This window comes from Marmota marmota, unplaced genomic scaffold (assembly GCF_001458135.2).
Source record: "Marmota marmota marmota unplaced genomic scaffold, marMar, whole genome shotgun sequence".
NCBI classification, from domain to species: Eukaryota; Metazoa; Chordata; class Mammalia; order Rodentia; family Sciuridae; genus Marmota; species Marmota marmota.
The window spans coordinates 72251-84671 of record NW_025999874.1 but is presented as its reverse complement, the minus strand read 5'-3'; the positions used below and the strand labels follow the sequence as shown (position 1 = coordinate 84671).

Genomic DNA, 12421 nt, shown 5'->3' with positions numbered 1-12421 from the left:
CCAGGCCGCTCCTCTCTGCCTTCAGCCGGAGCCCCAGGGCTCCCCTCCGGGCCGGCCCAGACCCTGGGGTTGCACTCGGCTGGCACCTACGACGCGCGCCCTGAGCAGCCGGACTCTAGGTCGTCTGGATCTCAAGGCGGTGGGCAGAGATTAAACCTTGGCTGCCCACATAGCCGGAGGCCGCGGGCTTGCCAACGGGTGCAAACTTTTTTGTGGTGGGGGGGCGGTGTTCAAACGTGGGGTGGAGGCAGGTTGGAGCCCGGGTTCACCGCCCGCGCGCCAGGCACTGGGGCGCGTGGGCGCTTCCCGGAGACTTCACCCCACCGCTTTCATCAAAGTCCCAGCATCTCTGACCTACACTCTTTGCCCCCGCAACACAAACCCGCCCTCTTGCAGTTTAGGGACAAAGGCATGTGCCAGACCCACAAAGGTGATTTAGAACGTCAAACAATGTGAGCCGGCCAAAAGCTCAAAGACCCGCTTCTCACCGGCTAATGTCCGCAGCGGGAAGAGCAATCAGAAGGTTGGGGAGCGCGTCGCGACGCCAGGCTGTTTGATTAAGCGCTACCTGGCCCAAGGTGGGGCAGCGGAAGCCGGTGAGACCCACACGCCAGCGAGATCGGGATTGAAATGCAAGCAGCAGCCACTTGGCCCCAATTAGAGACCAAACCTTTTATCTAAACAAGGAATAATTAGCTTTGGTCATAGAAGCGTAAACAGAATCATCATCCATTGATTTGCTAATTGCCCTCCTATCCTGTGATATTAGCCAACATTTTGCCTGTAGGTCTGATAGACCCTGTGCACCTGAGGCACAGGTAAAGGGGTATTACACTCAAAAAATGGGAGTAGTCAGTCTCCCCACCCCCATCCAGCCACTGGGCACCCTGAGGACTGGCACTGGGATACCTTTTCTTTCTGGTGTAAATGCAGCTTTCAATGCCTTCTTCTAAAAGGAGAGGAACAGTTTGGGTGGAAAAACTCCAGTTGAAGGGCAAGGCTCAGCTAGTTACTAATTTCCTGGACTCTGCAATTCCTCCAAGAATTGCCCATCTTTTGCCCAGAGCCTGAGAGACCCAAAGGCCCCTTATTGGGAGTAGTTGTCCCATGCAGCCCTCCCTCCATTGAATTGGGACCCCCAAGTTCAATCTCAAATCACCTTACTCTTAACCACCTGAAGCACAGCCAATTAGAACCCCAGGTTACAAGACTGCTGGAAAGTTACCTAAAAGCCAGTGTGCCCATCGTGGTTTGTGGGCGCATCTAGTTTGCAGGGCATGGGACTAACAGAAACTCTCAGGGGATACCTGGGGGCAATAAAATGTTCTCAGCATCAGGCAGCTTCCTCAGCTCCTGAGGACTTCCCTGTGGGGTGGCAAAGCCCCACCCCCTCCCCAAAGGGGCATTTGCATAGCACTTAGCACAGCCTTAAGGAAATGTCCCAAATGTCCACATCAAAGCCTGGAGTACCTGCTGTGCAAGACAGGAAAGAAGGCTGCAGGGTTTCATAGTGCCTGCCCTCAAATCTCCTGGATCCTGCAGCATCCGAGGGCTGCCCAGCCCCCAGCAACACTAGAGAAAGTTGTGGCGGGACTTGGAGACAGCCCAGAGGAGGACCCAACCCACTCCCACTTTCCATGGAGGCCACTGATCATCACCAGTTTTATTGCCTTCCACTGCACTCAAACCTGAAGCACCCTGAGGTAGGAGGGTCCTGATGCTTTCCACACCCCTCCCCGGAGCCTCACCCACCTCCCACCTGGCCTGGAGACAGTACCTTTGTCCAGGACGGGCCCGAAGATGGCCAGGCTGTCATCTATGGTGGTGCAGTTCCAGCGGCGGCCCCGGAACTGATGCTGGCACTCCTGGATGCCCAGCTTCACACCTTCGGCCACACTGGGCATGATCTCGATGTAATTGCGGCAGAAACGCAGTTGCTTGGGGACCAGGCCTGGGATGGAGCCGCAGAGCAGAGGCTGTGAGCCCAGAGATGTGTACTGCTGGCCCAGGGCCAGCGACCTGTGGGCAGACAGAGGGAGGTAGCACAGTAGACACAAAGCACATGGCCCAGCATGGGCTTCACTTCATGACCCTCTGGGGTAGGTGGAGGAACGGAGGGCCTGTGGGCCTCAACTTAAGGCCCTAAGAAACCTGGCATCTGTGTGTGCCACCTTTGGCTTCCTGGGAGCAAAACTGCCCCTCAAAGGGCAGAGCTCTGATCCAAGCAATGTCAGCTCCTAGCATAGACATATCATAGCCACAAAAAGGACCCTGGAGTGGAAAGATGGAATTTGGGACCCAGATCTGGACCCATTTTCCCTGACAGGTGTTGAAGGGGTCTGACTCTGCGCTCTTCTGGGAATTCAGAATTTGAGGGCCACATGGAAACTTCCAGAGATTCCTGGAAAAGAAGCCAAAACTAAAGAGAGGAAACCACAGAGGCTCATTTGACCCCAATTTATCTCTGAAAAATCAAAGAAGCATCAGTCCCAGCAGGGAGTCAGTATACATGTACACGCACACACACACACACACACACCCCGCTGCAGTGCTCGTCAGCCTCTTCCCTAGAGGCTGCATGCTCAGTCTTACTCCTGCCTGTGACTCCCCAGGGAATACATGACCATCTTTCCAGTTCCCTGGAAGTTAGTGTGCCACCTCTCCTCTCACCTGGGCTATTTAGACCTCAGCTCTCCCCCCATACTATATGACATGAATCAAGCCACCTCAGTCTTTGCCCCTCATTTTTCAATCAGTATCCTGTCAATCTCTCGAATTTCAGAGTCTTGTAGGGAAGGGGTGGATAGGCAAATAGAATATATTAGAAAGCCAAGGAACTGTGGGAATCTCCACCATTCCTTCCCTCAGCACAGGAACAGTAGAAACAACATTTTGAGGGAGAAGCAAAGAAAATGATCAGTAGGTCTCAGTGTGTTTCAAGGTCAATTGTGATCAGTCATTTGTGATGGGGGCAGAGTGAGTAGGAAGAAGGAGCAGCCAGGGGTCATCTCTTCTTTTGAGTCCATCACCTACCAAGCCTTGAGAAAGGGGGTCCAGGAGAAGACCCCAGGGGTGGGTCAGGATAAAGCACACAAAAGCTTTCTGGGCGTGGCACCAGGAAGAACCCAACATCTGCCATCTATGGACTCTTGCTATGTGCCTGGCACTCGGGATGCAACAGACGCGGTCAGTTCTTGAGTGAGAGGAGCATTTCCTCTCCCAGGTGCGGAAACAGAGGAACGAGCTCCCCCAAGGCATTTTGGTGCCAAGTCTGTGGCAGCTCAGATTATGCTGTTTGCCGCCTTCCCCAATCCTTCCCTTAACCTTGGGCTAGCTCCTGGTTTCAGTCAGTTGACAGAGATTCTAAGGGAAGGGGCTCTCCAGGACCCCAGAGGTGTGCGCCTATCCGCCCTGGGCTGCCTCTGGGAGAAGCGGGCCCTCAATTATTCCACTGATTTAACTTGGAGGAGGAAACCAGGGAATGAAGTCTGGGAGTTCAGATGGTGGCACTGATGTGATCTCAACCACTGAGCCCTTTCAAAGAGAAGGAAGGAGGAGCCAGAAGTTGTGGCTTGTCATTGATAATGGCTAATTACCGACTTCCTCTGTGCCAGGCTGAGCCCTTTCCTTGGGTAAACCTCATTTAATCCTTATAACAACCTAAGACAGAGTAGGGTCATTACAAGCAGCCCTGTTTTCACCGACGGCTTAGCCCAGACCACAGAACAACTAGAGAGTCATGGAACCTGAGAACATTATGTAAAGTGAAATAAGCCAAACTCAGAAAGTCAAGGGTCAGATTTTTTTTTTCTCATATGTGAAAGCTAAAGAGGAGGAAAGAAAAGACAGGTGGGGGGATCTTATTAAAAGGGAAGGGAAGGCTGGGGTTGTGGCTCAGTGATAAAGCGCTTGCCTCGCATACGTGCATGCGTGGGGCACTAGGTTCAATCCTCAGCACCACATAAATAAACAAACAAACAAACAAACAAACAAACAAATAAATAAATAAAGGTATTGTTTCCATATACAACTAAAAAAAAATTGAAGAGAGATCAGTAGAATCGAGGAAAGGGACCAGGGGGAGGGAGGAGAGGAGGGAAAGGGGAAATCTTGGGGAATGATATTGACCAAATTATATTACACTGTGTGCACATAAGAACATCAAAGTCCACCTTTACATACTACTAAAGCACCAATAAAAAATGTGGGGCGGGGGGGAAAGAGACCCATTGGAACCCAGCTGCCTGATTCCAAAGTCCTGAGGGCAAATCGCTTACCACCCTGCCTCTTGGGTCCTGAGGGCTGAGGATGGCCTTGGGCCTACCTGTCTGCACCATGGGCCTCAGCCCTGAGCCCACACCTGAGTAGGGGAGCCCAGGTCCCTGATGGGCATGTGGCCCATGCAGCGCTTGACAGGGTGCTGCAGATCATCCTCCCCCGCCCCATTTATGTTAATAACCAGAGCAATCAAATATCTGTGGTTTGTCGGGTGCCCACTTTGGGCCAGACAGTTTTGGGTGCTTGTGTTTGTTGCCTTATTTAATCCTCACAAGTTGGTGATAGCATCATCACCATCATCCCATTTCATAGATGAGGAAACGGAAGCCAGGGAGCTAAGTAATCTGCCTGGGTCTGCAGGACTGTAAAGCACCAGAACTGAGCCTCCCTCCAGTGCTTCAGATCAAATCCATCCTGGTGCTCCTGACCAGCGTGTCCAGTGTCCAGCCTGCCCTGCAGGGGCAACTGGCCATCACTAGAGAAGAAAACCGAATGAGGGCTCGGGGTAGTGGGCTTGGCACAGCACGGTTCCATAACTCACCATCCCGAGTTGTTTTCCTTCTTCCCTCCAAACCCTGCTTCCTTCCTACTGCCCAGCTCCAACCAACTGTGCGCCCAGAAACAGTCTGCCACAAGTCACATCCAGCCTGCCACTTCCAGCCTGCTCATCTCAAGCAATTCCCTCTCCATGCCTCAGTTTCTTCATCTACAAAATAGACCTAATGGGGGAGGAGTGAATGGTATAATCCAGTGCCTGGCACATAGGAAGCCCTCCAGAAATGGTGGTCAGTTACCGTGTGTCCCTGCCTTGTCACCAACCACATTCTTCCCATCAATGAATCTCTGACATCAGAATTTCCAAATCCCCTTCCCATCTACCCTGGGAAGGACGCCCTGGATCAAAGCAAAGGCCCAGCCCCAGCAGCGCCGTCCTGACAGGGCTGGCTGGACAAAGACCTTCATGATCTGGCTGGGTGTTAAAGGTAACCAAAGGGCAAGGGCATGAGGACATTTCCAGGATGCTCCACTCAAAAGTTCTAACTCGGATCTGGACATCCTGCCGGTAATTAGCAAGGGCCTCTGGGGATGAAGATTTAGCTGTGGCCCATGGGACTGATTTCTGCAGGATCACGCGCCACCCCTGACCTGAGCTCCTGCCCACACACTGCTGTGTGTGACATTCTACCTCGGCCACCTCTGGTTGCCATTACTGAAGCACATGTGCCCCTGGGAGAGGAAACACAATGAGACTCTTTTCCCTCAAAGCTTCCTACCCATCCGTGAGGGGCTATGATCAGATTCACCTGCTGCTTCCCACCTCCAGGGCTTCACCACCTCAACCTTTGCGCCCTTTGGGCAAACATCTTCCCCATTCTTCAAAACCAGATTCCTGGGTCACCTCCATTCTAAAGACTCTGCCAGGCTCCCAGCCAGAAGTAACCTGTCCTTGTTCTGTAGGTTTTCTGTTCCATGTTCAAACCTTATCACAAAGTGCTCCACTGATTTCTTTCCAATTTCATCTGCCTGGGCTAGTGGAACTGCCCTAAGGATAGGGAGGGGTGTGTCTCCTCGGCCAAGCCACACACACACACACACACACACACACCAGCACACTTGGCCTTCCACGGGGCTGTGCACGTGATACCCACTTGCTGATACTCCAGAAGGAGAGGAACGTGCCCCCCACTCCCCAGGCTCCAGGCATCCGGAGGTGCCACCTACACACAGGACGAGACTCCCCAGTGCCGTTAAGGAAGTCCCAAGCTAGGATCTAAGATGATGGCCAGGCTCCCAAGGGAGCTGAGGACCTGCCTGGCACTAGCAGCTGGTGAGGGGGAGGCAGAGGGCCCTGCCAGGCCTTCCCAGCTGGGCCACGAGCTATTTATACCCAGCCCCTGCCCTGCCCTGCCCAAGGGCCCTGTGGCCTTTCCCTTGGGGCAGCTCATCCTCCACCCCAACCACCCACCGCCCAGCTGGACCCAGGATGGACACAGGCAGCCAGGCAGATGGGCAGCAGGTGCCAGCAAGCCATCGGCTGCTGCTGGAGACCTCGATGCTGACCTCCACGGTGAAATGGCCCCCGTCAAATAGGCCAGACTTAAAATATGTCCCCTGGCCTTATCAGACTCCTGTCACCCCAGTTCTTTGTCACTACATGGAGGACACCTTCTGTGACCAGAGGGTGGAGGGTAGGTCTGCCCAGTGAGCACAAGGCAGAGACAAAACGTTTAACCAAACAAGTCAGGTGGGCGCAGGCGTGGGATTGACTTGCACTTACAACATCGAGTGAGACACTGAGCAGAACCCTATGGTGTCCACGCTGCCTGGCCTGATGCTGGCGTTGCTGACACAGATTCTGCCTCCTCGAGCAGTGAGGGCACGCTGGCCATGCGTTGCATGGGCCATGCACTGTGCTGCTGTCACCACACTCCGCTCCATGACCCGTTAAGGTCTGGAGTCCTTTGCCCACCTGGGCAGCCTCCCCTGCACCCAAAGTTGGCGGTTTTTTAAAAAATACTTTTTATTTGCTTGTTTTACCTTAGAACCTTCCAGTATAGAATTTTAGAGATTGGAGGGACCCCGGGGGTCATCTAGTTCAGGTTCTCTCTTGTTTGTTGGCCATTTGTTTCCAAATGGGCTCATACCCAACCACCCTCCTCGCCCCTGTATGGAAAACAGATACGAAGAGGAGCCCTTTTCTCAAAAAGTTGAACAGAATTATCATAGGGCTGGGGGTGTGGCTCAGTGGGAGAGAGCCAAGACCCAGATTCAACTCCCAGCCCTGCATGGAAAAAGAGGAAGAAGAAGAAATCATCATAGCACCAGGTGTGGTGCTGTGCATTCGTTAATCCCAGTAACAGGAGGCTGAGGCAGGAGGATCACAAATTTGAGGCCAGCCTAGGCAACTTAGCAAGACCTTGTCTCAATAAAACAAAAAACTTAAAAAGGGGGGGGGCTGGGGATATAGCTCAGTGATAGAATGCCCCTGGGATCAATCCCCAATCCCACATACCCACACAAACATAGAGTCCAGCAATTCCATATCTATATCTATAGCTACATATTTTTTTTCAAAGACCTGAAGATGGAGGCCCTGACAAATACTTGCACACTAGTACTCAAGCTATTCACTGTAGCCAAAAGGTGAAGATAACCCGTGTCCATCAACAGATGAATGGAACTGCCATATATACAGGTGACAGAATTGTATTCAGTCATAAAAAGGAATGACGTTCCAAAATACGTTACAGCACAGATGAACCTTGAAAATGTTGAGTGAAGTAAGCCAGTCACAAAAGGACAAAGATTGCATGACTCCATTTGTATGAAATGTTTAGAACAGGCAAATTCATAAGACAGGAGGAGATTAGAGGGTCCCAGGGACTGGGGGAAGGCAGGGAGAATAGAGTTTCAGTTTGGGAGGATGACAAAATTCTGGAAATAGAGTGATGGTTACATAACCTGGGGAAGTACTTGATGTCACTGATGTGTATACCTAAAAAACAATTAAAAAGGAAAAAAAAAGAGGAGGGGTGTCTACCTGGATCCCTCAATTTCCCTCTTGGCCCCAACCTAGGGCCCCTCTGCAGGATACAATTTGAAAGCCAAGGAGCTAGTCTAATCCCTTTCTAGTTTCCTCTGGAAAACCCGAGGCCCAGAGAGGGCATGTCATTTTCCTGGCTATGCAGAGAGCAACAATAGAAGTCAGGATTCTCAGTTGATATCCGGGCTCTTCTTCCTACAACATTCTCCTTCCCTTGGGGCAGATGACACCCTTCTATGACCCACCAGGCCCCTAACATAAGGGATGATAAATGCTTCTCAGAAGCTTCTCTAGGATTGGCACAGAGTAGACGGAGGTACCACCTGTGGTCCCCGTATGGATAGGGGTTTAGAAAGTGGACCCCAGGGCTGCAGCCCAGAAAGGTTCCAGGGCTCCCCTTCTCCTTTCCCCAGTCTTGGGGTGAGCTCCATGGCCAAGCAGCCACCCATGATGCTTTTCATGGAATCATGGGCACCATGCCCTCTCCTTTTTCCATAGGGAGACCTAACATCTCTGCCAGCGCCAAAGAGAGGGCACCATAGATTCTGATCCAAAGACCTAGTATCTCTTAAAATCACTTCTTAGGTGCTAAAGGGGAGGGAACTGGAAACCACTCCTTTGCGGTCACTTGTCTCTCCTGCAGTAACCATGCTGTTTCCCTAGGCTCACGGTGGCCCACCCAGTGTGCTGTGCTCCACCCACTGGATCCTAGGCAATCCTGAGAAGAGGCCCAACCTGCTCCTGCGTCCAAAGGGACTCCATCCTGACCTGGGACAAGATGGATACTTCCAAAAACGGAAGAAAAGTCTTGAGGAATCAGCAGGAACTAAAGAGCCAAGGGTTAGCCTTGGAACTAAGGCCACACTACCTTTCCACTTTGGTCAAGAGGCCATTTAGAGATGGACGAGCTCAACAAATTCAGGTACACCCATGTCAGTGGAGCAGGGAGGGTGATGGGCCTGGTGGACCCTGCAGCCTCCAGCTTCTGGACGTCCAAGGAGCTGAAATGCAGCATGGCTAGCTGCCCCTGACACCAGAGGCCCCGGGCCTGGTACTTGGGCAACTCACTCTGGTGCCTTGGCAAGAAACTTGTGAGAAAGTGAGAAGAGGGAACTCACTCAAGTCTCCCAGGCTGCCTTCCACTGGTCCTGTCTGGAGCACAGGTGGGCCCTGTGTGTGTCAAGCACAGGTCTACACCCTTCCTGATGTCTCAGTAGGATGGAGGGATCTGAAAACGATCTTAAGGGAGGGAGTCGCTTCTGAGCCAAAGGGGCTCATGTGGTTCTCTGGTCTGGTGGCCCACAGAGGGTGTCATCAGAGAAGTAGAGGTAGCTCAGGACCTCTCTTATGTGCGTTGTTGGTTTATTCATTCCACAGTCACGGAGGGGCCCTCGGGTTGTCCCTGTCTCTGGCAGGAGGCAGGAGGGAAGAAGGAAAGAGAGCTGAGCTAAGGCAGGAGCAACATCAAGGCCTGCTGAGCCACAGGGCCCCAGGTCTCCTGCTGGGGTCCCAGCTTGATTGAGTCCTAGCCATCAGACTGGGGCCCAGCAAGGACACAGACATGTGCCATAAATGGAAGGGCCTGGCCTTACAGAGCAGGTTAGTCTTTCTTGATGAACACATTCACTCACCGTCTGTTCACTTGACTGGCACTTATTGAGTGATGACCCTGAATCTGGCAGAGCTCCAGGTACCAGGAACATGGGGATGAGTGAAGCCATGCCCCAGGAGGCCCAGATCTGGAGGCATCTGTCAGGAACAGACCAACCGACTTTGGGGGAGCACCTAGTAGGTCCAGCCACTGTGGGTGCCATCAGTGAGTGAGAAAGAATCTCAAGGCTCTTGTCACTTACAAGCTGAGTAACCGCCACAATAAGAGGGCACCATCTCCTGGAGGGGGCCCCTATTGCCATCATCAGGAGCAGCTGTAGAGCTGGTGAAGGTGGTCAGGGGTCCCTCAGGCACCCCCAACAGGGGAACAACCTCAGGCCAGGAAGCAGAAAAGGGAGCAGCAGTTGGTCCCCGCCCCCCACCCCACTGCCCCAGCTACCGGCTCCAGCCATACAGAGAAGCAGAGGAGGGGGAACAAATGGCTACACAGGGCGGGGTACACCAGGCCTTCTGGCAGCCCTTGAAGCTTCCCGAGGTGGACTTTGGACTATTGATCTGATAGTCACCTGTGAAAAAGGACAAAGGGTTGGCACTGGAGACCAAAGGCTGGCAAAGCTGGGAGTCCTGGTCCTGGCAGCACATTGCAAGCACACAGGGGCCCAGATGTCACTGGTCTGGGGTAAGCCAATTGTGCAGCTGGGCGGACTAGGTTCTCAGAACAGTGGCTTTGGGAACAGAGAGAAAGCCATCAATTAGGATCAGGGACACAAGAGGGAAAAGAAAGTGTAATGAAGGCATTGAGCCAGGAGGACGGGGTGTCAACCAAGGCTGGGAACATAAGAAGCAAAGCAGTTTTGTTTTTTGTTGTTGTTGTTGTTGTTTGTTTGTTTGTTTTTTGGTTATTTTGGAGCTGGGGATTGAACCCAGGGCCTTGAGCATGCAAGGCAAGAGCTCTACCAACTGAGTTATAGCCCAGCCCACAAAGCAGTTTGAGAACAAAGATGAAAGGAAGTTTGCAGAGTCACCTGCAGAGACACCTGCAGGCACCTGTGTCCAGACAGTGGGGAGGGGCAGAGCTACAGCCAAGAGGAAGTCAGAGGCTGGACATTCAGACTGGGGGATTTTTGACCAGGAGCTAGAGCCGAATGATACTAGGCCTGATCTCCCTTTGGGTCCCCGGGGACGCTGTGCCAACTGGAAGTCGGTGGGGCAGCAGATACCACATGCCAAGGCAGGGAGGCCCTGGCAGGCTGGCCCAGCCTCAGGGGCCTGAACCTCACACCATGGACCAGAACCTTGGGCTAAGAGGTGGAGAGAGCGCCCTTGAAACTCCACAGGAGGCGCAGTTAGTGTAACCCAGCCCTGGTTTCCTGGTATTCCTGACAGGTTCCCAGGGGACACACAGTCAGTGTGCCCTTCCCTGCCCTTCCCTTCCTCTGCTGTGTCCCTCTGCCACTTTATATCCTCACTGGGCGAGAGCTCGGGCATGTCCTAAACTGTTAGTCCTCAGCCAGTCCTCCTGTGGGGACACCTCTCTGACTACAGCCCTGACTTCTCCCCGACCATGAGCTGCCCCAGTGCCCTCTGGCCTGGGGACCAGGCTGTGGTCTGACTCTTAGGTTGACTTGGTTGAACTCTGGGCCTTTGGGCTTTGTCCAGCCATTCCTGGGTGTTTCACCCTGCACTGTGTCACCAAGATCACCATAAACATGACAGGAACAGGAAGGCAGGGGCTTCAGGGAAAAATGGAGGGAAAGAAGAATATTCCAGACCAGCGGTCACAAGCATGAAGAAAATCAAAACAAAAAGCCACTCCTTCCTGTAGGGGAGCAGCCTGTGAGGACAGGCCACGGGAGCCTGTTAGGGGACAGCTCGCCCTCCCGCCCTCCCTGGGCTTTCCCATGGACCTCACTGGCCCTGCTGGCCCAGGGACACTTCTACGTCCTATGAGTGACTTTGCTAACTCCCTGTGTCCCTCAACTTGTAGAGAGTCCTTTTCAGGGCCAATGGGGCCCTTAGAGGAAGCCATGTACCCCTCAGTTCCAGAAGAGTCTCAACCCCTGGCAGGAAGAGAAGGGCATGGGCAGAAACCCCCCAACCCCCGCCCACAGCAGGAGGCGCTGGTCGCAGCCCTGCCTCTATCCGGGGGAGTCCTGTAGGCCTTTCTTTGGGAAGCAAAAGGAAGGGAGGGTGGAGTGGGGGGCGGCAGCCAGGCTGGAATGCTTGGGCTTCTGCTCTCCACATCTCCATAACAGCTCCCGGCCTGGCCTGCGGCTCCTGAACTGATAAGATGAGACAAGGCGGTCTGAAAAATGTTGAAACCTGTGAAATGTTTAAACCTGTTTTTTGTGGTGTTGTGAGCATGAAGCCCCCCTCCCATCTCACAGGAAAGTGGAGTTAATCAGAGTGGAGCAGGGAGGGAGAGAGGGACTATCCCCTTTGGCCAAATTGGAGGGTGGGGGTAAGAGCAGGATGGTGGGCTCTGGGGAGGAGGGAAGGAGGGTGGGACCTGGGGGGAAGAATGGGGAAGGGGCCCAGAGCAGTAGTAGTGAAGGAGAAAGACTAGGGAAAGGAGGAGGAAGGGGCTCTGCCTGGTCCCCCACAGGGACCCCCTGAAGATCCCCTATACCACAAGCTAGAGAGAGCTTCCAGAGGATTCACCCAGACTCAACTGGGAGCAGAGAAAAGGGCGAGCCCAGGCTGTCTGGAGGATTGAAATGGCAGGGCCAGGAGACGCCTCATACCCTGGACGGGCAGAGGGTCTCCCTGGGAGATGCCAAGACCACAGCTGTTCAAGTATGTACTGGGGACACAGCTCCCAAGGGTGCAGGCCAAGAGCTGGTGGGTTTCTCCACTTTGCCAAGCAGTCCACAGGTGAGCAGTCAGGCCTCTTTACAGAGGAGGCACTGAGGACCAAGGACATGTTCAGGGTCACAACATTCCTGCCCATCAGTTTTGATGACTCTCTCCTAGTTTCCTCCAATCGAG

The 12421-nt window shown here is 53.3% G+C and overlaps 1 protein-coding gene across 1 annotated transcript in view; it reads right to left on the bottom strand.

Annotated features, from left to right (window-relative positions):
* The window catches only part of Wnt3 (Wnt family member 3), a 42010-nt gene that overhangs the window by 8117 nt on the left and 21472 nt on the right, over positions 1–12421 (bottom strand). The window contains exon 2 of the mRNA XM_048786321.1: positions 1778–2019. Within this exon, the coding sequence (XP_048642278.1) occupies positions 1778–2019 (242 nt within the window). The remainder of the gene's footprint in view (positions 1–1777; positions 2020–12421) is intronic.